Source organism: Mustela putorius, unplaced genomic scaffold, assembly GCF_011764305.1.
Source record: "Mustela putorius furo isolate JIRA1106 unplaced genomic scaffold, ASM1176430v1.1 tig00003898_pilon_pilon_pilon, whole genome shotgun sequence".
NCBI classification, from domain to species: Eukaryota; Metazoa; Chordata; class Mammalia; order Carnivora; family Mustelidae; genus Mustela; species Mustela putorius.
In genome coordinates, this window is record NW_025422047.1 from 10,044,975 (window position 1) to 10,072,764 (window position 27,790).

The 27,790-nt window shown below is 40.5% G+C and overlaps 2 protein-coding genes and 1 non-coding gene across 6 annotated transcripts; 1 reads left to right on the plus strand and 2 right to left on the minus strand.

Annotated features, from left to right (window-relative positions):
* Positions 1-1,786: 1,786 nt before the first annotated feature.
* Positions 1,787-1,900, minus strand: LOC123388425. The gene has a single exon (XR_006602962.1). It is a non-coding gene; the product is annotated as a U5 spliceosomal RNA (small nuclear RNA).
* A 352-nt stretch (positions 1,901-2,252) lies between these two features.
* Positions 2,253-4,503, minus strand: LCMT2 (leucine carboxyl methyltransferase 2). The gene has a single exon (XM_013055464.2). It carries the CDS (start codon positions 4,361-4,363, stop codon positions 2,312-2,314), a length of 2,052 nt encoding a protein of 683 aa, XP_012910918.1. The 5' UTR covers positions 4,364-4,503; the 3' UTR covers positions 2,253-2,311.
* Position 4,504: 1 nt separating this feature from the next.
* Positions 4,505-27,546, plus strand: ADAL (adenosine deaminase like). 4 transcript variants are annotated; one of them, XM_045067724.1, is made up of 12 exons: positions 4,505-4,757; positions 5,535-5,591; positions 9,736-9,948; positions 10,201-10,331; positions 10,845-10,905; positions 14,743-14,830; positions 17,182-17,263; positions 20,399-20,525; positions 21,788-21,868; positions 24,183-24,321; positions 25,915-26,015; positions 26,599-27,546. In XM_045067724.1, exons 3-12 carry the CDS (start codon positions 9,889-9,891, stop codon positions 26,791-26,793), a joined length of 1,065 nt encoding a protein of 354 aa, XP_044923659.1. In that variant the 5' UTR covers positions 4,505-4,757; positions 5,535-5,591; positions 9,736-9,888; the 3' UTR covers positions 26,794-27,546. The 4 variants fall into 4 exon arrangements, with proteins under 4 accessions (XP_044923659.1, XP_044923658.1, XP_044923656.1 ...); XM_045067723.1 differs by lacking the exon at positions 5,535-5,591; XM_045067721.1 differs by lacking the exons at positions 4,505-4,757; positions 5,535-5,591 and adding an exon at positions 8,256-8,306.
* Positions 27,547-27,790: the final 244 nt, after the last annotated feature.

Consider the following 27,790-nt stretch of genomic DNA (forward strand, 5'->3'; position numbering starts at 1 on the left):
GCCAAATGCTTTATGTCATTGACCAAGAAAGATAAGTGAACAGTCTTTAAACTGTGGAAAGACAGAAATTTTTTGTTTACATAATTATTGACATCCAAGGAAATCTCAATCTACTCTGAAGCTGATTAAAAGTTTCATAATTTTTGCTTGACATATTTTCATTCTCTCCTTAAACATCAAGTCCAAACATGATTAGCCAGGACTTATGACCCTCCTTGCCAGTGTAATGCTATTTTATATCCCCTTCATTACTGCATTCAAAAACTGAGTTTAGTTTTAATGTCACATTAGACATTATTGGATCCCTATGAGTAAGAACTCACCTTAGTGACGAGTTCTCATGTTCACCAGATTCTCCAGAGTACAGGTTTCTCTCCCAAAGGAAAAGAAATAGTTGGCTACATTTGGGGCTGCCATATGAGAGTATTTTCCAAAAGATATCATGTAGGATGGGTCCCAGAGTAGGCATGGGCTGTTCAGTGTTGGGTTTGGGATTACAAACGCATAGAGAATAAACCGGGACTTCAAGGTCTAAGATCACAGAAAGAGAAGACCAAACACTTCCTTGGGCACTGGAACATTATTGTTATATGTCAATTTCCTAATATCACTAAGGAGGAGTAAACTTACAGAAAGACAAAAAATGGATAGTTGATGGTAAAATCCAGAAAGCACTCCAGGAAGTGACAGCACTGGCTTTTGAAGAACATATCCTAGAAGAGTTGTTCTTAACTTTGTTTACATATCCTCAGTGGTATGATATACTGTTTTTGAGACCCTGACAGAGTAGATACTCAAAATGAGAAAGTCTTCCTTCTTTAACTAGTTTTTCTGGTCTAAAAAGAAGTGCAATCACTAAACGAGGTATAAAACCTTTCATTGACTCTCATAATTGCACCAGGCTCCATACCAGAATTTTATAACAAAAATATTCAGCTCAGTTGGAGAAGCGAAAATCATTGTCCAACTTCAGTTCTCAATCTGGCCCACATCTCTAATTATCCCAGTTATGAAACTGGGATCCAGCACTAGTCCATACTGAGTGCTGCTCCAGAGGTAGAGAGTAAATGCTGCTGACAAAACTTCTAAGTGTTCTAATGAGTAGAGCTTGAGAAGTGAATAATTCCTTAACTGAGTATGATGCATGTATGGGGTTAAAGGTGGGGGGCATGCTTAATCTGGTAATCACTTACAGAAAATACAGGTAATTCCTCTGAAGAGAACAAGCCCAGTTACTCATAATGCACCACACCGGGCAATACTCAAGAGGCACCACACACTACTAATGTAGGTCTGGCTCACATCCACATTCTCTTGACAATCATGCCCCCACCACCTTTTCTCTCCCCTCACCAAAACTAATGAAAAAAAAAAAAAAGGTTGATGGCACCATCTGAGAAGTAGCATAATGGAAGGTATAACCTGGACTTTTAAGTCATCCAGGTTAGAATTCTAGAACTAACTACTACAAGCTGAGAACACTCATTTTCATCAACATTCTGCTTTGATCCTTCCTGCAAGTTGGAGGCAGTCTGTGGTGTGAATTTAGAAACAAGAAATACAGAGCAGCCTTTCTGCCTTCTGATCGTATTCCTCCCAGTTATTTAGTATCTGGCCCACGCATAGCCTTGCCAGATGCCAAGCTGTTAAGCCCTTTGTTTCCTAGGGTTTATTAATATCCATATCTGATAAAGTAATGGGGTTCATTTCAGATTTCATACATGAAGAATGAGGTCAAACCATGTCTCTTCAGCTATATTCAAGTTTGTATTCTTTTTTAAAGGGAGTCTCATAAAAACAAGGCCTCGAAAATTAGTTTAAAACTCATTACTGTTCTTCTCCATGGAAATCTTTAGAAAAAAGCAAAAGCTTTTTGTACTCCAAAGAGAAACCAGAGTTATCAACTTTGTATTCTCACCAAGGATCTGTTTTAAACTTTTTCAAAGCCTTAGAGTGGAAAACTTTTCACTTGACTTAGGCTAACAGTCACTCTAACTCCATAAATGGATAAACTTAGATGAGGAAAATCAATAAACTAGACACAAAGGGATCCAAAGGCTCCCCAATTCCTACTCTAGGACTGTATGGCCAATCTCTTCAGATAGGCCTACTCGTGTTTTATTTTTGTGTCATCTCTCTGAATGTTGGTATGTGTTTAACAAACTCTTTCACGTTCTGCACTGGATAGTAGTGCTAATGAGAAGGAAAAAAGGGGGAAGGAAGGATTGGTAGTGTCTATAGACGCAGTCAAATCCTGTTTGTGCAAACTTTTATTGTCTAAGTGGGTCGTCAATATATAAAAAGTTCAGTCCTACTGTCCAGCACGTAAGGAAGAAAGGCCTAATGTCACTGTATGGGGGTTTAAGTAGGTGCCAAAGGAAAAGCAGTTCCCACCACCTCCAAGGAGCAGGAGCTGCTGCTCTTCAGGAAGGAGGATGCTGGTATGATTGTGTAACATTAATGGCCATGGCACACATGTTGTGTCAATCTGATACTCAGAGCTCAATCCTGTAGTCAAATCAATTATAGTCACTCCAGGAACTGAGGAAGAATGAATCCAGACCCCTCCAACTAGTAGAAGCTTCCCATTGAGCACATGAGCTGTGTGGGAATACCTTGGTGTAATGGGAGGCTGGATGATTATGGATTCCCAGAGGAATCCACAAGAGATTGGTTTTAGAAAGAGTACAGAGCTTAGTGGCTCCTCAGAAGCACCCAGACCTCCAGCAATAAGGGCTCCCCCTTGCCAGCTGCAGGCACTGTGTGAATGCCGACCTTCAGGTGCTTCCCCCACTACTGGGATATTGACCCAAGCCATTGTCCCCGTATGTAGGAAATGCCAGTCACTTAGTACAGGTTCTACCACACTTCGACCCCCATACACAAACAAGTATTTCTGATTGTCATAGGACACTTCTGTTGTTGAATGCCGCCAACATGACAACGTGGAATCTTCTGGATCCGCCTTTGTTATTGTTACATTTAGATCCTTAGTCGTATTATCCTTACTCTTAGAGATACCAAGTTGGAGAATCCCCAACGCTGGGGTTACTGGGGACAGTCTCCCTCCAAGAACCAAAACCTCAGTATCTGAAAGTCTCGTCATGGTGTGATAAAGGCGCCCATCCCACTGGGCTCCAGTCTCACAACTGCATATTTGGTTGCTTTTCCATTCGAAGTCACCATATCTTGAAAGCAAGTGAAACTTGCTCACTCGGCAATGCCGCCCTTCCTGCTCTCCAAATCCTCCTGCACTAAGAATAATGTTTCGGTTCAAAAGGACAGAGGCATGCCCATATCTCTTAAGGTTTGGGCCTTTGCTGTCACTAGTGACTACACTGGCAGGGAAGACGCCTGATGGAGAAGCAGGATCTATTCGAGGAAACATCTCTGAGGGTGGAAACACCAGAGTTTCGAAAAGAGTGTGTCCCCTAGAAGCGGCCAGAATGAAATAGTGGGCGCACTTCAAATGCCACTCCTCAAACTCATCAAAAGGTTCAAGATTCTCCACGCGCTGGCATTCTTCTGAGGGGAGAAAGCAGCGATAGAATTCATTCATGTCCACGGCAGAGCAGGCAGTCCAGCCAGCCTGAAGGAAGCGGTGCTTCTGGGCCTCCACGTCGGGAAAACGGTCTAGGCCATGCAGGGGAGAACTGAGCTGCCGAAAATGCTGCTGCATGACCTGGCCAAAGGCGTCATGCGGCCTCATCTGCTCGTAGGTCACGAAAATGGCATCAGAAAAACGCTGGGCTGCCCAGGCGATGAGGGCCGCGGCATCTTTCGGCTCAAGGTAGGTCAGCACAGCCTCAGCTAGAAGCAGAGTGGGTGCGGCCGCGTTAAGGCCAGCGGCGGCCAGGGCCTCGTCCAAACGCGAGAGCTGTCGCAGGTCCACCCCTAGGAGGTGGTAGTCCACACTCTCAAAGCACAGCGCGGACGCCCTGGTCTGGAAAGGCCCAGTTAACGCGCACAGCTCCGGCGTATCTTGAATCTTCTCTGCCTTGCGCCGGGCCACGTCCGGAAAATCTACTTCCCAGACTGCAGCCCCGGCCAAATGGCCCGCAGATTTCAGGCGAAAATACATCGAATCTGAACCCGCTCCCAGCGACAAGATCTGGGGTCGAAGAGCACTCGGAGCCGCGCACGTCCGTTCCAGGAAGGCGCGTACGCAATGCCCCACGGCGCGTGCGCGGACGTAGTAGCCGCGGTGGATGAGCGGCGCGCGCCGCGCAGTTCCCGGAACGAGCAGCGCGGCAAAGGGGTCGAGTACGTACCCATGCGCGGCCAGGGAACTCTTGCTGAGGGCACTGCTGTCATTAGTGCTCTGTACTGCTCCAGCCCGACGCTCGCGGCTCCGCGGGCCCATGGTCGAGATGAGGGAGAGGAGCGACGGCTCGTCAACGGAATAAGCTCTCTTTCATTCTGCCGTACCCACCTCGGGGATTTCGTTACAGAAAAATCACCCCTCTTCCGTGACTCCCCTCCGTGTGTGTCTGCGTCACTTCCGCAAAGAGGGCACCTCACCAATCAGAATTGAGGAGGGTGTAGCTTGCGCTGAAGTTCGACTGTGATTGACCTTTTTTTTTGGATTTTTCTGGGACTGCGTTTTCGCGGAAGGCTGACCCGTACGGCATATTGTGGGCGCATGGACTGTGTCAGGGAAGCTCAGGTTGTCTCTTTTCTACAAGCCTTTCCGTCTGAAGAGAGAATTTAGCTAAGTCCTCATAGTTGACTCAACTGTTGACAGAAATCTTTAAGGGGTGAGTGTGTGGGGACTGACAACCAGACCTTCTTGGACGACAGGGTCCGCATTGAGTAATCTGGTGGGGCAGAGTAGGGTTAGAACTACTGAGGTTGGTTGGTGGGCAGGAAGAAGAAGGGGTCGTCCTCAGATGCAAACTACTAGTACTTATTTAATGCTTTCATAGTTTAAAGAGAGATCTCATTTAAATCTGAACTTTAGTCATTGAGGCCAGGTGCAAAATGAAAAAACTTTTACAGAGGTTCTGATTCACCCCATAAATGTTTCCCCACAGATAAATACTGTTATTCCCTTGTATTGGGGCTCTGCAAAGCTGACAATAAATAAAACACTCAGCCTCTGTTTCTCGGTTATAAAATGGCATTCCCCTCCACTTCAAAAAGTCTGTGATTCTAGGGTAATGTTGAATATATCCACGGAAAAGGGAAATCACAGAAGAGAGATGATTATTCCCTCTGATACCGTGTGAGTCTTGTCAGGGGTTTAAAATAATAAAGTTTCTTGAGTTCAGGGTCTGCAAGTCATCACCCCTAGGGAACCGCTTCCAGAGATATTTAGAAGATTTATAATTTATTGATTGGAATCTGGTGACTGACTGCAGGGGCTGAGGTGGAGAAGGGATAACTCTAAGTATGGTTACTTCGAAGCAGTCTAGCAGAATAGTAAGAGCAAGAGTTTAGGAGTCCAGCCAGTTTGGATTTGGATACTGTACTCAGAGGTTTGAGTCAGGATAAACTGAAAAGATTTAGTGTTGAAGAGCTCTTAATGACTTCAGGGAGAGCAGTTCCTGTGGAGCAGTAAGGGCAGAATTCATGTTTCACCTGAATGGGAGGTAAGTAAATGGAGGCAGCCAGTCTAAATGACGCTTTCAAGGAGCTTAGCTTAGAATGAAAGGAGAGACAGGGCAGTAAAGAGGAATATGGGATACAAGAAAGGCTTTTGTTTGCTTGCTTTTTAGGTGAAAACAAATAAAGGACATGCATGTTGGTTCCCTGAGAGAAATTAGCCAATGGAGAGAGAGAGAGGTTGAAGGAACATAAAATTGAGAGTAACTGATGGAGTAATGACTTGAAATAGCTAGGAGGGAATGGGATCTAGGGCACAGATCAGTGTTAAGGACAGAAGAATGAATCCTTTTTCTCTGAGTTATGAGAGAAGAAAGTGTGTAGATAAAGGTAAACTAGGGGCGCCTGGGTGGCTCAGTGGGTTGAGGCCTCTGCCTTTGGCTCGGGTTGTGATCCCGGGGTCCTGGGATCGAGCCCCGCATCGGGGTCTCTGCTCGGTGGGGAGCCTGCTTCCTCTTCTCTGTCTCTCAGCCTCTCTGCCTACTTGTGATCTCTGCCTGTCAAATGAATAAATTAAAAAAAAAAAAAAAAGGTAAGCTAGGTGTAAGGGAGGGAATTCTTGCCTCATGGCCTCTCTTTGTAAAGCTGGCAGCTGGGTTGTCAGTTCGGTGTGAGGTGATTGGGTCTAGTGGAGTGCTTGAGGTGTTTGGAATTGCCTCTGATGGAATGGGAGAAGCATAACCCTGAGGTTGTTAGGCCTGGGGGATATTTGTGTCTAAAATGAGAGGAATAAGTGCTGCTTTCTGGGGTGTCTTGAGTTGATTGCAGCCAAAGAAGAAGAAAAACAAATTGTAGGACTTTAAAAAATATATACAGTGCTGTAGAAGTGAATTTTTAAAAATTTAGGTGGTATTGGGGCATCTGGGTGGCTCAGTCATGAAGCGTCTGCCTTCGGCTCAGGTCATGATCCCAGGGTCCTGCTATTGAACTCCCACATCACAGAGCCCCGCTTTGCATCGGGCTCCCTGCTTGGCGAGGAGCCGCCTTCTTCCTCTCCCACTCCCCCTGGTTGTGCCCCCTCTCGCCGTGTCTCTCTCTGTCAAACAAATAAATAAAATCTTTAAAAAATAAAATAAAATAAAATTTAGGTGATATGCTAGAAATGTTACTTTTTTCATAAAGAACAGATCAAGAAAACTGATTCAGGAAGAAAGAGAATGGAGCAAAATTTGTGATATGGGTAACAAAGAATTGTTTTCTGATTATTATTTCTTAACCTGTTCATTCTTACGTAAAATGAGGATAATAATATCATGGGTTGTGAGGATTAAGTAAAACAACCATTTAAGAAATTTAGCGTGCCTGGATCATGATAAGTGCTTAATAAAAAGTAACACGTGTCTTTATTATTCTGAGTTCCCTTTTCTTATTTGGGCATGAAAAAAGTTCTCTGGGAGGGGCACCTGGGTGGCTCAGTGGGTTAAAGCCTCTGCCTTCCGCTTGGGTATGATCCCAAGGTCCTGGGATTGAGCCCTGCATCGGGCTCTCTGCTCGGTGGGGAGCCTGCTCCCTCCTCTCTCTGCCTGCTTGTGATCTCTGTCAAATAAATAAATAAAATCTTTTTAAAAAATTATTAAAAAAAAAAGTTCTCTGGGAGACAGGAGACTTGGTCTTGGCTCTGCTTTAACTTGATGAAGTATAGTACAAATGTAGAAAGATCTTATCTCAATGTGTTGCCTTTCCGCTCCTCACTCCCATCCTAGCTTCTTCCCACCCACACCCAGTGTTGCCCAGGAAGATAGAATTTGGCAGGGCATGGTATTGTTGATGGCAGTATCTTTGGCATGGATCAGTGAAACAACAGTTTTTTAAATGTGTAAAGATTGCACTTTTGGGTGGATCTCAAATTTACAGAGGTTAACATTGTAGCCAGTGGGTCAGTAAATTTACTTAAAGACCAGTCTTGAGGTTGGTTTGAATGTGGCACAAAATAAGATCAGGATCCTAGAGTGGGATTGGAAAATATATTTATTTTTTTAAAGGTTTTATTTATTTATTTTTTATCAGAGAGCAAGAGCCCACACTGAAAGGGGGAGCAGCAGGCCGAGGGAGAAGCAGGCTCCCCACTGAGCAGGAAGCCCACTGTGGGACTCAATTCTAGGACCCTGGGATCATGACCTGAGCTGAAGGCAGAGGCTTAACTGACTGAGCCACCCAGGCATCCCTGAAAATATATTAAAAAAGCTAGCCATTTGTCAGATTTATTATCAGCCTGCTATGAAAAATGTCCTAAGTACTTTTTTAGGCTGTCATTCCATTGTCTAAACATAGAAGTTCTTCCCTCTCACAATTCATAATAATAAAATTGTTTTGCAAGGTTTTTTTTTTAAAGATTTCATTTAATTATTTGAGAGAGAGAGAGCACAAGCAGGGGTGGCAGGGAGAAGGAGAGGGAGAAGTAGACTCCCCACTGAGCAGGGAGCCAGGCGCAGGGCTCTATCCCAGGACGCTGGGATCATGACCTGAGCCAAGGGCAGATGCTTAACTGACTGAGCCACTCAGGCACCACTGTTCTGCAAGTTTTAAAAATTATTTAATTTTATAAATAATTACTTTAAACCATGTTTTTATTATTTTTATTAAAATTATTAAGTAAATTATATAAATTTATTGATTAACATTTTAATTTATTAAAGTTATTTCAGAAAGCAGTCAAGTATTACATGTTTGTAAAACCTTTAAGTTGCAGAACACTGTGTAAGGTAAATTAAAGCAAAATTCTCTCCCCTGACCTTTGCCACTTCCAACCCATAATTATGAATAAATAAAACATGCTTTGTTCATAAATGCCATCTTTCTAAGCAATATATTTTGCTACTTTTTGGAAGTAACATTATATCATAGAAGTCTTTCCCTATAGTCATAGATACTCTGTTGGACTGAGATAAAATTAATTTAGCCTACTGATAGACATTCAGGTTGTTTCCAGTTTTTGCTATTATATAAGAAATGTATTTTGGGGGGCGCCTGGGTGGCTCAGTGGGTTAAAGCCTCTGTCTTTGGCTCAGGTCATGATCCCAGAGTCCTGGGATTGAGCCCCGAATCTGGCTTTCTGCTCAGCGGGAGCCTGCTTCCTCCTCTCTGCCTGCTTGTGATCTCTGTCTGTCAAATAAATAAATAAAATATTAAAAAATAAAAGTGTGAATATCCTTTAAGATATAGGATAATTTTTTTTTTCAGATTTTGTCTATTGGATGGAGAGAAAGAGAGTGTGCACACAAGCAGGGGGAGTGGCAGGCAAAGGGAGAGGGAGAAGCAGGCTTCCCTACTGAGCAGGGAGCCCAGTGCGGGGTCGATCCCAGGACCCTGGAATCATGATCTGAGCTGAAAGCAGACATCTAACCAAATAAGCGATCCAGATGCCCCAGGATAAATTCTTAAAAGTAGAATTATTGGGTCAGAAAATAAATGGTGTTTTGTGTTTGTGTGTGTTGATAGATAGTGCCAAATTGCTTTCCAAAAAGACCATATCAAGTTTTGCTTCCACCAGAACTTTTACTCATACCTTCACTAATATTGGATATTTTTCTTTTGAGATCCACAATTTTTTCTGGATAATTTTATAAGTTAAGTCTTCCACATGAACTTTAAAAATCAATTTCTAAGAAATAACGTGGAATATTTTGATTAACATTGAGTTTAAAAGTCAATTTATGGTAAATTGATTTTACCTACAGAAAATGTGTTTTTCCATCTTAATGTTGTCTTCTATGTATTTTGGTAGGAGTAGTAAGCATATTAGATAGACAGCCTATCATTTTCATGTGTTACTATTTTTGAAGCACTTCCTATAGCATTTTGTTGAAATGCCACTTTTATTTCATACTGTGTTGGCCTTTCTGTGGATTTCTGTGGCTCTGTGCAGTGTTGCACAGTTTTTAAAAAATATTTTATTTATTTATATATTGAGAGAAAATGCACACGCATGCATGAGCAGGGGAGAGGGGTAGGGGGAAAGAGATGGAGAGAGAGAATCTCCAGCAGTCTGAGGCCTTTTCTTATTTCTAGGTTAGATTGTTAATTTGCCTAAATAGTGTTGAAGGGGCTTTTGTCTTTTGAGGTATAAAGTGGCAAATTCTGTTTCTTTGTTTTTATGTCAACGTCTGAAAATGTTCACATTTGTTTAAATAGGGGAAGCTGAGCCCAGAGCAACATATACAGGTTATCGTATCAAAACGTGTGGATGTAACGCAATCTGAAGGAAATTCAAGACCACAAAACTTGCTGGCTGAAGCACATTGTACCAGAAGAGTATTTGGAGAAAGACCTTTCTGTGAAATCAGGATGGAAGCAGAACACCAACAGCCACGGAAGACACCCTTTTACTCAGAATTACCTAAAGTGGTAAGAATTCAACCACAGAATTCTGGAGTGGTTGCTAATTATAAAAATGTCTGTGTTTGTTTGTTTGTTTTCCACAAAGAAAAGTAAATTTTACAGGGAGAATTTGTAAGATTTGTAAACCTTAAAAGTTATATATCTACATCTAGTAGGCAGTTTGCCTACTGCAGATTACAGACATCAGGTACCTGGTAGGATGCTATTAATCTGGTGGATACTTGAGAAATTTTTATTGACTGTATTCTCTTGTTTTAGGAACTTCATGCCCACCTGAATGGATCCATTAGTTCTAATACCATGAAGAAATTGATAGCCAAGAAGCCAGGTCTTAAAATCGACAATCAGATGACTATGATTGACAAGGGAAAGAAAAGAACTTTAAAAGAGTGAGTTTAGGGAAGTTGTGGACATGCTTCTTTTTATCTCTGTTACTGTTTTGAGATTGGAAATAGTCTGTAAGAATCCAGATTTTAGTAGTTAAAGGAATTGGGTAGCCATCTGCTGTGGAGAGTGTAACTTGACATACAGCATTTTTTTCCCCAGCTGTTAGACCATTGACAGTATTTTTAATGCTTTATGTTGTTTATAAAGTTATACTATATTAGAATATTCTTTAGACCTGAAAATGTGGGCTTATTGATTTTTCTTCCTGTTTGCTGCTATCAGCAGGGAGTAGGGGAGTGGCAAAGGAAAACTGTTTTTCCCCACTTAAAAGTAACATTTAGTGTTCAGTTATTTGATTATCCTCCCAGGTCAGTGTAATTTTTGAAAAACCTATTCTGTAGTTCCTTACAATATATAATTAGTATTAGTCTAAAATATATTCATTCAATTTAGTGGGCTTGTGTCGAGTGACAAGTTTTTGATGACTAGAGAATGTTAAAACTTTCCTGTTGCAGATGTTTCCAGATGTTTCAAATTATTCATCAGCTTACTACTAGCCCTGAAGATATTCTAATGGTGAGAAATGAAGAATTATTAGAGTGGTTTAAAATTTATTTGTAATTTATGCCCTTCTGGTATTGCACTTGAATTTTTGCTTTCATCAAGAGTCAACTGAAAAATATTTTTTGCTTTTTTATGGCAACTCTTTTCAAAAGCCATGTAAGACATTTTCCAAGAGCTAATTATAAGAGATCTGAGAAGAGAAGCAAGGTCAATGTATTCTGTTACATAGAGGATAAAATCTTGTCCTGTTTTCCATATAACATGAAGTATTTGAGCATAGGTGGGCATTCCTTTGATACGGCTTTATCTGTATTGCTTGAGATACTTTTAAGTGCCTTGGTGACAGTATAGAGAATGCAGTTCAGAAGTACTTAGAAATTGAATTCTCTCTGGGAGTGAAGGACTAGAGGACACCACTGTGTTCTCTTACTTGTAGCTCTGTGATACTACTCTCTGATATGGAAGACTGGTTTCTGTATCATTGTCTGACTAGGGTGGTATTTTATTTTAATTTTATTTTTTTAACTTTTATTTATTTGTCAGAGAGAGCACACACAAGCAGGGGGAACAGCAGGTAAACAGAGAAGCAGGCTCCCTGCAGAACAAGGAGCCCGATGCAGGGCTTAATCCCAGGATCCTGGAATCTGGACCCGAGCTAAAGGCAGATGCCTAACTAACTGAGCTACCCAAGCATCCCTACGTGGCATTTTAAAATGTACTTTTTTTAAATGGAGAAAAACAGAATCCTTATTAGTGTTCCTAACCATTAGGGAAAAAAATGTGGAGTAAGAGGAAAACTTGTGTTTCTGGAAAAATAACTTTTGACTGGTCAAGAAAGAATTTTCCTTCGTGGCTGAAACTGATCCTCATGATAAGTATTAAGTAAATTAATTACCTTTTGGTGGAGAATTAGCTCTAAAAGTCTAATTCAACAAAAGTTGCCCAAGTGTCCACAGTGTTCTAGGCACTCTGCTAAAGACTGGGAGGTAAGATAGATGGACATGGTCTCTGGCCCCTGAGGAGGGAGAGAGACAGATCCATAAGCAGATAAATCCAACATAATGAGGTAAGCTATATGTTAGAGATACATATAGGGACTTACAGGAACCTGAAGGAGGATTATCTAATTAGCCACTCAGCAGACACTATTGAATGCTGCTAGGAATGTCTCACTTTCTTTTGTTGATTGTAACAGAGCAAAACTGATGAAATCTTGGATTCTGAGAGCTTATGTAGGGCTACAGTAATGCCAGGCTCATTATTTTATTACTTTCAAAACTGGTAAAACACTTTATTAAAATGAAGTAAGGGGGCACCTGGGTGGTTCAGTTGGTTGAGCATGTGCCTTTGGCTCAGGTCATGATCCCAGGGTCCTGGGATCGATTTCCACATCAGGCTCCCTGCTTCTCCCTCTCTCTCTGCCCCGTTCCCCCTGCTTCTGCTTTCTTTCTCTCTTGCTCTCTCTCAAATATATAAAAATTTTAGAAAGAAAATAAAACAAAATAAAATGAGGTAAGGAGGGGGTCCCTGCCTGGGTACTTAGCTCAGATCAGGATCTCAGGGTTATAAAATTGAGCCCTCCTTAGGCTCAGTGCAGGAGTCCCCTTGGGGATTTGCTCCGTCTTCCCCTCCCCCGACCCTTGCTAAATCATGCTTGCACATGTGCTCTTTTTCTCTCATATAAATAAATCTTTAAAAAATATAAAATGAGGTAAGGAATTAAGATTCTGTGATTTGACATAGTGGTACTAGAATGAGCAACTTTAGGTGGTTCAGAAGGATGACACTGAGAGTGAAGTTAATAACATTTACATATAATAAATGAACACTGTAGGAATAAGCCAAGAGATTCTTTGTTGTGTGTGGATCACTTAACAGTCTAGTCAAGATGATCTGGATGTAATCTGAAAGAAAAAGGATTGGAATGTGTTTGAAATAATAATATTAACTATCACATGTGCCAGACACTACATTCAAGACTGCTCTCTGAAGTGGGTATTTTTATTGTTCCCGTTTTGCAGATGAAAAAAACCCTGAGGCTTAAATTGATTACACGTAACTTGCTCAAGGTCACTCTAACTTGCTCAAGGTCACTCACAGAGAAAGCAAGTGGTAGAATTGACTGTCTTTGGTTCCAGAGCTTATATTCCTTCTCATTCAAGAGATGCAGTCTTAACATCCTTTGTAAGCAGAAATTTAACTAATCGTGATGTACTCTGTCTGAAGAAGGAACTCAAATAAGTGTTGTCCTTAGTACCAGTTGCAGTGTGGAGCAGAAAGGGCTGAGTCTGGCAGACACAGATGTGGACATGGGTAGGGATGATTCCACAGGCCTCGCTAGGACCTAGATAAATTGTCTCATTGCTCTCATTCCATACTTGCCAATAGTCTTCTCTTGTTTTATTTGGTTTCACTGGCTGCTCAAGAAACGAAGAGAGGGGGCATTGGATGGTAGCTATGGTCTCATCAGTCACTGAGAACTGCTACTTCATACCCTCACTTCACCCTCCATGTCACTGCATACATAACAGATAGGCTTCTGCATTAGCCACATGTGAGCTGGAGTAGAGGGGGCTGGCTTCTCTGTGTCTGCTCTGGAGCCAGTAACTAGATGCAGTTCCATAGCCTGCATAGATGAGGCCCACACTCTGGTGGTAGCATTGGCAGCAACACGGAGTTTGGGGAGCACCAGTGCCATGGGGTCCAGTGCCTGTGATGATGGTACAGAAGCTGCAGGGTCATGCTTGGTGGTGGAGAAAGCAGGGGTGTCTTGCTTGGTCCAAGAGTGTTACATGATTTTGAATGCTTTTGTGTTGTCCTGAGTTGTATAATCTCTGAGGCTGATTCTCCAGACCTCCTAGTGAATCTGAGCTTAGTAATATTTATATTCTAATATTACAATGAACTCCTTTTTATCTTAGGTAAGCGTATGTGTGTACACACACATATGCGCGCACGCGCACACACACACACACAAACACACACCCCTAATGAAGCCCAGACCTTGGATTACAATGAATCCACTAAAGTAGTCCCACCTTTTTAGGCACTGTCTACACAATCAGCCAACCCTTGTTCCCTTGCCAGGACGTTGCACTTGCCCACTTATGTGCATGTGGTCAAAACGGGTTAAGATTAGGATACCAACTACAAGCATTAGCTAGAGCTGGTTGTCACAGCGTTTCCAACCTGGTCCTTTTTTCTTCTAGATTTGGTACTTTTTTAGGATTGATTGCAGAGAAGGAAAACATGCCCTTAATCGTTTTGATACCTTTTACCCTGGTAATTTAGTCATTTTTGAGTTGTTTAATTTGTGCTAAATTGGATACCATTTTACTCATATTTATCACCAATTCTCTTTGCCAAAGAGAGTTTTCTTAGTACTCCTAGGGACAATTTCACCCTGCCTGAAGAAACTTTTGAAAAATCCAACTTATTCATAAGTAACTTGAATAAGAACCATAAGCCATGACTTTGAGTGGTACATCAGTAATGCCTAATTGTTTCAGCCACTTATTTCCATACATACCTTCCTAGTACTGCACTACACACTCAGTTTTAGTTTTGCCTCATTTCTCTGTCTTATTAGCTACTGTTATGAACACTAGAAAATGGAGAAATGGCTAAAAGGAGAGAAGAGAAAAAGTATGTAAGATGTGCAGACTTGTTTGATGTGAGCAATTTCCAGCAAGGGTTGTGACAAAGCAGGTTGTCTTAACCACATGAGAGACTTCCAGCATTTTTTGCAGATCAAATCTAATGTGTGAAATAAAGCTGTAGCATTTGGCATTTTCATTGGGATCCTTTCACTAACCTTATCAATATTGTGTCCATTGCCTTAACCATCAGGTCACAAAAGATGTCATTAAAGAATTTGCAGATGATGGTGTGAAGTACCTGGAACTAAGGAGCACACCCAGAGGAGAAAATGCTACAGGTAGAGTTTAATTATGTCTCAGCAAATGTACTTTTTTCCTCTGTGCTTTGATGATTCATGTGTTTGTAAGTTAAGAATATGAAGCACTTACTTTTACACTGTAGTAGAGTCAACAGTCCAAATCTTCTGATGCGCATTAGTGATGTACATTATTAATGAGTGAGGTGTTAAATTAAAAAGTCAGGTCAAGGGGCGCCTGGGTGGCTCAGTGGGTTAAAGCCTCTGCCTTCGGCTCAGGTCATGATTCCAGGGTCCTGGGATCGAGCCCCACATCGGCTCTCTGCTCAGCAGGGAGCCCGCTTCCCCCTCTCTCTCTGCCTGCCTCTCTGCCTTCTTGTGATCTCCATCTGTCAAATAAATAAATAAAATCTCTTTAAAAAAAAAAAAAGTCAGGTCAAGAATTATCTGTTTAAGGGAAATTACAAGGCCTACAAAAATTTCGCTGGTTCTTGTTTTTTCCTCAGTTTGAGGAAAGAATACTTGCTCCTTATAGTTACATTGTCTTAAACAGAGGCTACTTCTTGCTCCTTTCATCAAGGGCACTCGTGAGACAGTGCCACTGAGTAGATGCTGAATCGTGTTTTATTATGATCACAGAAATGAAGGTTTTTCAGTCATTGCATGGAGATTGATAGTGTCTTATGCCAGGAGCAAGTGGTGATGTGGTAGAACCTCTCTGGATGGAGATGAGTGCATCTGGATGTGGTTTGGAGAAACTTCCTGGAACCCTCTTTTCATAAGGACAGATTGGAGAGATAGTATGTGGGGTCATTGGGTCCCTCTTAGTCCCTTGTCTGTGACCTGAAAAGGCTCTGCCAGTTCATCTTGTGACATGTACAACCCAGTCATTTAGGGGATAAGCTTTTTAAAACTCCATAAAGTAAGTGTTGAGATGGGACAAGCAGAAGATTCTTATCTCGCATTTTTAAATTGTAGGATCAGTTCCAAGTTACCCTGGTGAGGATAGTGAAAGGGAAGGAGAGAAAAAAACCTGCCACTTACTAGAGCTAGTTTGCTCTTTGAATGGAGATTCCAAGAGGGATGTTAACCTGATATGCAATAATAGGGGGATGGTTAGATAAGGATTAATGGAATATGAGGCAGCCACTAAAAATATTTACAAAGCTACTATAAAGACTTAGGGATAACACTCAGAATATAGGACTGTATTAAACAACTGAATAGGGTACATATATACCTGGTAGCATCTCATCTATTAAAAAAATATGTATACTTAGAAAAACAGAGTGGTTATCTCTGAGTGGTGGAATTACAGGTTACTCATTATTTTTTCTTTATAATTTTCTGTGTTATTGGAGATTTTCTGCCAAAAATAAGCATTCTGTGACTGGGTACAAGAGTATTTTAGAGGAAGTTGTTCTGGAGAGTGCTCTTTCAGAGGCCCCCAGAAGAAGAGGACTTGTAAACCCAAAATTGGAAGAACTGCTATAGTGCCCTGGATAGGAAACACTGAGCCTGACCAGGATTGAAGAGACAGGAGCCCAAGAAGGGATTTTTTTCTGGACCAGCAGGAGAACATTGTTCTAATAGAGGAAAATCTTTTGTTTTTGTTTCTGTTTTTTTTGAGGCCAAGCCTTAGAAAAGGGCTGTTCCTGTGTTTTTAGAACAGGCATTTTAGATTTTTACAGCAATTTGTGTGATGGGTTTTTTTGTTTTGTTTCTTTTTGTTAGTTTTTTTTTTTTGTTTGTTTGTTTGTTTGTTTTAACTAGGCTCCACACTGAACACAGGGCTTGAACTCACGATGCTGAGATCAAGAATTGCCTGCTCTACCAGCTGAGCCAGCCAGGCACCCCATGAGAGTAGTTTAATTTCTGTTGGATCTAAGAATAATTTTTTTTTTAAATATTGTTTTAGTAGAAGAGTCTTTTTTTTTTTTTTAAGATTTTATTTATTTATTTGACAGAGAGAGATCACAACTAGGCAGAGAGGCAGGCAGAGAGAGAGAGAGGAGGAAACAGGCTCCCTGCTGAGCAGAGAGCCCAATGCGGGACTCGATCCCAGGACCCTGAGATCATGACCTGAGCCAAAGGCAGCAGCTTAACCCACTGAGCCACCCAGGTGCCCCTCTAAGAATAATTTTTAAATGGGCTTATATTTTGTATGTCTTTCTTTCCATTTCTGCTTTTTAGTACTTCATTTAAAAAAATTTACTAAAGTACTGTTAGCATTTATGAAAATGTACCCATAGGACTATGTTTTAACTCCTCTCTAATTATGCCCTTGTCACAGCATAAAGTAAAAACGTAATTGTTCATAGAGGGATGCTAATGTTGAAGGATAAAATAGTTGATTATCTCTTTACAAATACTTTCTTTATGTCCTTTTCCAGGAATGACTAAAAAGACTTATGTGGAATCTGTACTTGAGGGTATAAAACAGTCCAAACAAGAAAACATTGACATTGATGTTAGGTAAGAAGCATTGTACCTTAGTGTTCACCATTTTAAAAAAACTAGAAGGTGAAAATGTTGTTATTTTGATCATGAGTGTAATAGATTTTTATAAATCAAACAATAACTGACTTTTAGAAAAATGGAGTCAAGAAATCTATTGCTTAAAGTTGAGAATGCAGTGCTGAGTTTATTCATGTGGCAAAACATTTTGAGTACTGTTGCTCTAGACAAATACAGTTTCCCATTGCTCTTCAGCCAAAATCCAGACTTCTTATTGTGGCCTACATGGTCCCATGTGATTTGGTTGCCTCTCTCTCTTTTTTTTTTTTTAATGTCTTTTTTTTTTTTTTTAAGATTTTCTTTATTTATTTGACAAACAGAGATCACAAGTAGGCAGAGAGGCAGGCAGAGAGAGAGAGACGGGGAAGCAGGCTCCCTGCTGAGCAGAGAACCCGATGTGGGGCTCGATCCCAGGACCCTGAAATCATGACCTGAGCCGAAGGCAGAGGCTTTAACCCACTGAGCCACCCAGGCGCCCCTGGTTGCCTCTCTTACTTCAATAGCCTTATGTGGACCACTTGTCATTATTACACACTGGTTTGTTCTCTGTTCCTCAAATAGGCCAAGAATGTCTCATGTCAGCATCTTTGTACATCCTGTTACTTTTGCCTAGAACACAGTTCCTGCCATATCCTTAATGGCTGGTTTTTCATTATCAAGTTCTCAATTTGACTGTCACTTCCTCAGGGGGCCTTCCTTGACCATTTTATCTAAAGATTCCCCCCACACACAAATCCTCTAGTAATCCTTTCTATTTCCTTATGGCACTCTTCTTGATAAGATCAGAAATTATCTTGTTTTATTTGTGTGTACATACCTACTAGAGTATAAGTTCAAGAGGCCAGGAACCTTGTCTTTTGTTTACACAGTACTTAGACGAGAGATGACACAAATCAGGGCTCAATAAGTCCTTGAAGGAAGAAAGCTACCTGTGTAATTTCTGCTTATAAAATCTCTCCAAATTAAGCTTAACTAGACTAACACCCACACCCTTCCCAAAAAGAAGCAGGCAAAAGAAGAGAATTCAGAAAAGAAGACCTACAAATGACTGATAAGTCTGTAGGGAACTATTTAATCTCACTAATCAGGTAATTTTTAAAAAAGATTTATTTGAGAGAGAGAGAAAGTGTACAGGGGCTAGGGGAAAGTCAGAGGGAGAGGGAGAGAGAATCTCACCCAGACTCCCTGCTGAGCATGGAGCCGACATGGGGCTAGATCTCACAAATCTGAGATCATGACCTGAGCCGAAATCAAGAGTTGGACACTCAACTGACTGAGCCACCCAGGCATCCCGATCAGATAATTTTAAAGATTTTTATTTGTTTGTTTATTTATTTATTTATTTGACAGAGACAGAGAGGGAGCACAAGTTGGGGGAGTAAGAGAGGGAGAGGCAGGCTCCCCACGGAGCAGAGCCCATTGCGGGGCTCAATCCCAGGACCTTGGGATCATGACCTGAGCTGAAGGCAGACACTTAACGACTGAGCCACCCAGGCGCCCTCCAATCAGACCATTTTTTTTTAAAGATTTTATTTATCCATTTGACAGACAGAGATCACAAGTAGGCAGAGACAGAGAGAGAGGGAAACAGGCTTCCTGTTGAGCAGAGAGCCCGATGCAGGGCTTGATCCCAGGACCCTGGGATCATGACCTGAGCTGAAGGCAGAGACTTCAACCCACTGAGCCACCCAGGCACCCCTTAGACAATTTTAAAAAGAAATGTTACAATGCCATTTCTGTAGCCCCCCTGCCAGAAAACAGGGTAATGACCACTGTTTGTGAACTTACGCACTGCTAGTAAGCGTATATAATAAATAAAACCTCTTTAAAAAAGTAGTCTGTATTAAGATGTATAAAAATGTTTCCTTCTGACCCAGTACTCCACTTCTAGAAATGTATCCAAAGAAATAAATTGATTTTTGTGTAAGAATCTTTATTGCAGTGTTATTTATTTATTTTAAATATTTATTTATTTTAGAGAGAGTAAGAATGTGAGAGAGCATGAGCAAAGGGGAAGGACAGAGGGAGAAGAAGCAGACTTCCTGTTGAGTGGGGAGCCCAACACTGGGCCAATCCTAGGACCCCAGGATCATGACCCAACCCCGAGGCAGATGTTTAACCAGCTGAGCCACCCAGGCACCCCTATAGGGTTATTTATAAAAAAGTGGAAAATATCCTAAAACATTTAGCAGAAGACAGTTATGTTATGGTCATATGATTTATATTGTTTTCTAATATTTAATGCTAGGATAAACTGTGAATTTTAAAAAAAGACTGCATTTATATATCATTGATCCAAATTTGATAAATAAATAAATGCTGGAGGAATTTCATGTGTGTAAAAAAAAATAGATAAATTAATAAATGTGAGAGGAAAATTATGCAATATTAGTAGAGATTCTCTGGGTATTAGATGGCTTGTAGAATTTCAGCTAACATGAAGAATGAACTTGTATCAGCTATTGGATATGTGTTAGAATATTACCATTTTTTAACACTTACTGAAATAATGAGTCTAAGCCCGCTAATGAAATAACACACCACCACTTATGAAATAATCTTGCTAAGAATTTGAATCTGATCAAGCCTCTAGACTAGATCCAGTTTTCAATTTGTAGGAGATACAAGAGACAGAAGAAATAGGTTAACAACACAGGAATTCACTCAGCAAAATGACTATTGTAGGAGACTTTATAGAAAAAGGATATGGTTTCTTTAAATTCAAGAAATAAATTCAAGAAAAACAGTGGGGGTTTGCGGAGAAGGGAAGGTGGGGTGTGGAGGGAGTGCCTTCAGAATAAATCTGAAGTCCACTGTGGACTTCAGTTGAATTCTGAATCAAACTAAAAAACAAATGCAAGAATAAAAAAAAAAACATGAAACATTTAAGAATTTGAACACTAACTAGATGTTTGGTACTATTTAGGAATTTATGGTCTCAAGCCGTCTGGCAAAGTAAGCTGTCCTGTCAGTCAGGCTATACTTCTACTAAGTGACTTACATGTAGCCTGCCATACTTCTCTGGCCATACTCAGAGTTGTTTTTTTCATCCTCACTATATTTGTTTTCAACTGTGTTTTTCTTATATTAAAGGTATTTGATAGCAATTGACAGAAGAGGTGGCCCTTCAGTAGCCAAGGAGACCGTTAAACTTGCGGAAGAGTTCTTCTTCTCTGCTGACAATACAGTTCTTGGCCTTGATCTCAGTGGAGACCCTACTGTAAGCTGTTTTTCTTAAATACTTTTTATTTCTGAAAAGTAGAATCAGTTTGTGGGATAAGTATTAGGTTGGGGCATCCTGCATTCTCCAGGTCTAGCAGGCTCCCAGTGGATGAAGACCTATTCTTAAATAAAATCTTAAAAAAAAGGTGGATGGGGGGCAGCACTTGGGTGTCTCAGTCAGTTAAGCATCTGCCTTCAGCTCAGGTCATGATCCTAGGGTCCTGGGATTGAGCCCCACACTGGGGCTCCCTGCTCAGCAGAAAGTCTGCGTCTCCCTCTCCCCCCTACTCATTCTCTCTCTTTCTCTCAAATAAATAAAACCTTAAAAAAAAAAAAATAAAAGACCTATTCTGCCCTGGATGACCAGAATGTCTATAGCAGCTGTTCTCAACCAGGGTTCTATGGAAGAATTAAGCTCTCTAAAAAAGAAAAAAGATCTGAATGAGAAGAGAGAAATTAAGTCATTACATACAGTGTTTATCTAATAATTAGTATTTAATTATGGCTATGCCTTACTTATCTCACAGAACCCCCCAGTTGAGAAAGGCTGGCCTAGAGCTTCTTGAATGTCAGATTCAAACACAGTGTCTCACTTATGTTACTACTGATATTTTGGGCCAGATAATTTTTTATCCTGGGAGAATGTCCGGTGTATTGCAGCATGTTTTGTAGCATTCCTTTCTTCTCTACCCACTGGATACCAGTAGCATTTTTGGTTGTGACAGCCAAAAATGTTTCCAGATACTACCAAGTTCCGGGGTGGTGGGGGGATGGCGGGGGCAGAATTGTCCCTGGTTGAAAACCACAGGATTTAGATTGTTCCATGAAACTGGTTCTTAAGGCTTTGTCTAAACCTGGACCATTGTGCTCTCGTTTCATTCATCCATTTGGTGGAAGCTTTCTTTGCTATAGTCCTACAGGTTCCTAAATCAGGTGGATTCTCCTCCTTAGCACTAGATATCTAGGATTTCCTTACAGAAATAAAACTTGGTAACCTCTATATCTAGTGTGGCTGATTGACTTCAGGTTCGCTGATATGTGACTCAATATTCTTGACAGCAGGGATTGTTTTTGTGAGCTTTATGTTCCCTAAAGTGTCTGGCACACTGTAGGTGCTTTATAATTGAAATTTTCAAATGAGCCAATCTGACATTTTTTCACTTGCCATTATTTTATTCCTTTGTTTATTGACACACAGTAGCTGATTCTTCAGTCTGCCTAGAATTTTCATGCATCTTCATTTTAACTTTTATCTTCAAGGTAGGACAGGCAAAAGACTTCTTGGAACCACTTTTAGAAGCTAAAAAAGCAGGCCTGAAGTTGGCATTGCATCTTTCAGAGGTAAATAATATTGTAAAATTAGGCTGGAGAAGATAGATTACGGTGAAAATAATCATTTGTAAATGGCTAAAATTAAACCTGGAGATTAAAAAAAAAAAGACAAGAAGGAAAGTAGAAATTTTTTTACTGTAAATTATGATAAAGGTATGACTTGCTTTAGTCCCTTGTTACTGTTTCTGTTTTTGTCATTCATGAGGGTGGCTATTGACTCACAGTATCATTATGTCATTTAAAAAAGTTATTGACATCTTACTAGAGAAAATGTGTTAAGTTTTCATCATCAGTCTTGTCATTGGCAAGCTGTCACTGAAAAACACCAGTTCATCTCACCTGTCCTCGTAGGGTAAGGGACCTCAATGTATCACGTGCACTGGCAAGAAAAGAAGTAGCTCATTATTATTTTATAAGGCTCATCAGAAGATCAGGTGCCCATCATTGGGCCCCAGCTCCTTGGCAACATGAGCACAATGACAGATAATGTAGAGATGATGGCTAGAGAACAATCACTTACTTAAGCACATCCCTATGAGGCAAACAAGGGAGTCAACTACACTTTCCCCCATTTTACGGATGGGTTTACGTTATAACGAAGTACTTCTATTTGTTTTTGTTTTTTTTCTTTCTTTCTTTCTTTTTTTTTTTTTGACATACATTTTCTTTTTTCTTTTTTTTTTTTTGACATACAAAAAGCTGTACATGATTAGTGTATATAGATTGATGAATCTGGAGTTTATTGTCTCAAGTACAGGAAATAATACTTAGGCTACTTTCCTCACAGAGTTATTTGTATTAGATGCAGTAATATATAAATGTTGAATAGCATCATGACTTAAAAATTAAGGAAAAATTGGAGCTTCTTGTCAATACTGATATTTTCATGTCTATAAGCAAAGAGTAATCTGGTGGCAGAACTTAAAAGATAGGATCTGTGTTTCCACACTCTGAACAAAAAGATCTGTCACTCATAGGACTTCCCTCTTGCTAATGGAACTGATGTCTGATTGAAGCTTATGGTCAATAAAATGGAACAACCAACATGTCTTACTGTGACCCGTTATCTGTGGTCTTTGTGCACAGCATCAGAACCTTTCCTTTACCTTAGTCTCTGTTGCTTTTCTTTTTTTTTCTTTTCTTTTGCCAATTTGTTTCCTTAACAATTCTTTTTAATATTCTTTATTCTGTTGCTTTTCTTGTTTGATTCATTAGATATGAAACACTTCATTTCCTCATGTTATGGTCATTTGTCTTGTAGGCTGTCTAGCAGATAGAGTACATCTAGACCTTTTCATGGTAGCTGTGGTATGTATGTAGCTACCTGTGTCAAAATAAAACATGAATGGGGCACCTGGGTGGCTCAGTCCGTTAAGCATCCGACTCTTGATTTCCACTTAAGTCATGATCTCAGGGTCATGAGATCGAGCCCCACATGGGTTCTGCATGGAGTCTGCTTGAGTTTCTTTCCTTCTCCCTTTGCCCCCCACCCCCCGCTGCTTGAGCTCATTCTGTCTCTGTCTCTCTCAAATAAATGAAGAAAATCCTTAAAAAAAATAAAATAAAACATGAGTACACTACACAGAGAATCTGGGCCCTGGAGTCAGACAGAGCTCCATGGCTTTAGATAACTTGAAGAAAAAAAAAAAAAAAACTTTAAATTTTAACTACATAAGTTAGGTATATCTGAAGAAATCCCAAGTGTAGAGAAGTGTAATGTAGAAGGAAAAAATTAAAAAATGAAAGGTCCCTTTCTTGTTTCAATTCTGTTCCCAAGTTGATCCTGTTACTTTTTCTGAACTTCAGTTTTTTTCATCTTAGTACTTTGTAAGAGCTTTGTGAGGTTTAAAGGAGAATTTATTGTGAAAAGGCACAAAGCAGGTCTAAAAGTGTTTATTATTATTATGCTTGTTAACCATAATTATTACTACCTTTGAAACAAATCTAGAAGAATATTGGGAAATGAATGGGAAAATAAAGGCAAAGAAGAAAGCTGGGAAGGTATAGATAGTTCAACTTTCCAGAATGCATTATCTTCTCTGAGAGACAAAGTAGCTGGCTACAGAAAAAAGTACCTTTAAAAATCCCTGAAAGTGGTACCTGGGTGGCTCAGTCATTAAGCATCTCCCTTCGGCTCAGTTCGTGATCCCAGGGTCTTGGGATCGAGCCCCACATTGAGCCCTGCATTGGCTCCCTTGCTCAGTGGGAAGTCTGCTTCTCCCTCTCCCACTCCCCCTGCTTGCGTTGTCTCTCTTTGTCAAATAAATAAATCTTTTTTAAAAAATCACTGAAAGAGGTTACTTATGCCCCCCCTTTTTTTCAGATTCCAAACCAAAAACAAGAAACACAAGTACTTCTGGATCTGCTTCCTGACAGAATTGGGCATGGGACATTTCTCAACTCCTCTGAGGGAGGATCCCTGGACCTGGTAGACTTCGTGAGGCAATACCAGATACCACTGGGTAAGGCGTAAGGCTTCACGTCCTCCAGACAAGAGTGTACATTTGTCCCCAGCCACCAGGTTGCAACCCTTATGTGGAGAACTCCTATTCTAAATATTTAAGTGTCATTTAGAAATTAAAAGTTGCTTGGACATGTGCCTCCTGAGCCTTAAAGTAATAGAAAGTTTTAGCTTCCATTAGAATATAAGCTCCATGAAAGCAGGGCCTTTGTCTGTCTTGTTCACTGCTACATTCCCCAGTTTTTGGAACTCAATAATTATTTTATTGAAGGAATAAGGGTCATCTAGTATTTTAAAATGACTTTAATGAAATTAATGTTATGAAAATATATGACATTTATTTAAAAATTAAGAATTATGGAAGATTCCAAGACATAGTTTTATATGTGTGTTGACTATTACGTATTTGTCCTCATGTGTATTTAACAACAAATATTTTTGAAGTGCCTGTTCTGTTTCAGTTACTTTCAAATTGTTGGGAATAGAGCAGTAAACAAAACAGGCAAGGTTTCTTTCTCAAGGAACTTATATTTTGGCATTGGTAAAAGAGACAGTAAACAGTTACACAAGAAAATGTCAGTGTTTGAAGAAAATTAAACAGTGTGAGATAATAGTGATGAGATAACCACTGGTCAGTGTTATGGTTGGGAAAGGCCTTCTCCAGAGGAAAAAAAGCAGTTGGCTGAAAACCATTTTACTGAATGATCAGTTTGCAGAAACATTTGTGTGTGATGTGTGTTTTTTAATTACATATGGAGTTTTCAGCAATTCATAATGAGATTTTTTTTTCTTTTTACTAAGGACATTTTTAAACATCCACGGAAGTTACGAAGATGGAAACACTTACATAGCGATTAGTGTGGTAGTTCAGCTTTGTGCCCAGCCATGTGAGGGGGGCAGGCTGCCATCCCTTAGACTGAGTCGGCCTTATGTTGAGGCTGCCTTATGTTGAGGCTGCCTTATCACACTGAGCAGATACCATCAATTAAGTCAGTGAAGTATTTCTGCTGTGGCTGGGGAGCCCAGTGTAGTGTGTCAAGGCAGGAATTTGTTAATAGAAGTCATTCTTAAGATGGACTTAACTTGCAGCAGACAGGGAATAGATGGTTGTCTGAGTATACGAGTTTAGGGGTTTTCTTTAAGTCCATTTCTGCTCTTGGCTTTTTATATAATACTGTAGCCCTCAAGCAGTGCTACCATTATGTTTTAGCCTCCACTAGAAGACCAGGAAGAAGTGCAACAACCATTCAAAAATTCCTTCATGACTCTATCCTGCTTTCTCCATGGGGACTGGCTTATAACATTCCCCTTTCCTCTCCATTTTGGATAAAAGAAAGGGGGACGCACATAGCTGTGAAGGAGATATTAATTCCCTGCCTGGCACAGTTGCTGCCAAAACTTGCAGCACATACATCCTGTACCACTACACTAACTGAACTATAAATTTTCATACCTAAGGTCAGTTTTGTAAAGTAATGAACTATTGAAAATTAACATACCTCGGAAAAATTTCTCATGTATCTACTTGGTGAACACTGGTGAATGAGTCTACTAATCTGCTTTTAATAAGAGACCTTTTCCTCCTTTCATCTAGAACTCTGTTTGACCTCAAACATCAAAAGTCAGACAGTTCCATCTTATGACCAGCATCATTTTGGATTCTGGTACAGCATCGCCCATCCATCTGTGATCTGTGTAAGGTGTTTTGTATGAAGTATTTTGCTCCTTTTTTGTTTTATTATTGTAGTAGGTCGACAGTCACTACTAGCTGACTGCCTCGTGTGCCTCATGTGCCTTGGGATGCTGCCAAAGTAGAGGAGTGAGAGAGGATCAGGGCATGTGAGGCTGCAGAGGGCCAGGTGACTCAGGTTTAGCTCTATGGATAAAGGTCCTAGGCAGTGCCCAGAGAAACATAAAAAAATACTGATGCCCAAGTGCCCATCCCTTGAGATTCTGTTTTATCTGATCTGGGGTGAGTCCTGTACACAGATACATTTTAAAAGCTTCCTAGTGATTTTAATATGCAGCCGTGGTTGAGAGCCCCTGCCTTGGTGTTTTTGGATTTTGTTTTAAAAAGGATAAACAGGCCTATTTAGTTAGAGATATGCATGGATGCATTTATAGACTTGTTTAGACTCTTAAAAGAAGCATGGTAAAGAGGGAAATATAGACTAAACATGAGTTACAGTTTTTAAAAAATCATTTCCTTGTTAATTTTAAAACTTTTGTTTTTTGTTTTATTTTGGTTTTTGGTTTTATTTTTGTTTTGTTTTGGCAGACCGATGATAAGGGTGTTTTTGCAACACACCTTTCTCAAGAGTACCAACTAGCAGCTGAAACATTTAATTTGACCCAGTCTCAGGTGTGGGATCTGTCTTACAAATCCATCGACTACATCTTTGCTTCTGACAGCACCAGGTCTGAACTGAGGAGGAAGTGGAATCATCTGAAACCCAAAGTGTTACATTTTTAAGCTGCAGTGAGGTGAACTACTTTTGAATATGTGTTGCAACCAAGAGCTTCCTGACATCTCCCACATAGTAAACTGTCCACCACTCCCTCTGAAGCACAGCAGCCAGGTACCACGGGCTCCATCACCAGTAGCTTACTCATGACTGGTCCCATGGCTGGCAGGCTCTAAAGTCTTACAGAGCTTACCTCCATGCTGCTTACTGGAAGGGACCTGAAGGTGGCGGCTATCTAAACTCCCCACACAGCACCTTGGTGGCTCAGTGGGTCAAAGCCTCTACCTTTGGCTCAGGTCATGATCCCAGGGTCCTGGGATCGAGCCCCACATTGGGCTCTCTGCTTCCTGGGGAGCCTGCTTTCTCCTCTCTCTCTGCCTTCTTCTTTGCCTACTTATGATCTGTCTGTCAAATAAATAAATAAAAAATAAACTCCCTACTACACCAGATATTTGACCAAACAGTCCCTCTCCATTAATGATCATAAACCTTGAGGAAAATAAAGGAGTTTGTCATCAAGAAGAGTTTTAAAATAACTAAAGGTGAGGAGAAGGAAAACAAATTGCCCCCAAAACCGTTAAGCCTTGTAATTGTGACAACAGTACTCTGTATTTTGTTTTCCTTGTTTTACTCAAATTCCCTTCACTTAAGTATTCTCCAGAACTGCTGACTCCAGGTTATACTGTATACCATGGATTTTTTTGAATACCCAGTAGTCCGGGTGACTACTAGTGACAGATAAAGCTAGCTTCTGAGATCTGGCTTTGTCCCTCTCATGATTAATCCCCCTGGAATCAAGGTGGTGGGTTTTTTTAAATGTTCCTAACTTATCCCTCTGTAATTTTGACCATCACGGAGCTATACCAGACGCTTCTTGAGGTCTCCTTAGGTTTCTATTTCCTGCTTTTAATTTGACTTCTGATTGTTCCAAAGTTTGTTCCTGAAAGAGCACCATGGTGGATGTAGGAGTAATTTAAACTCATAACTAAAATATCTCCACATAAC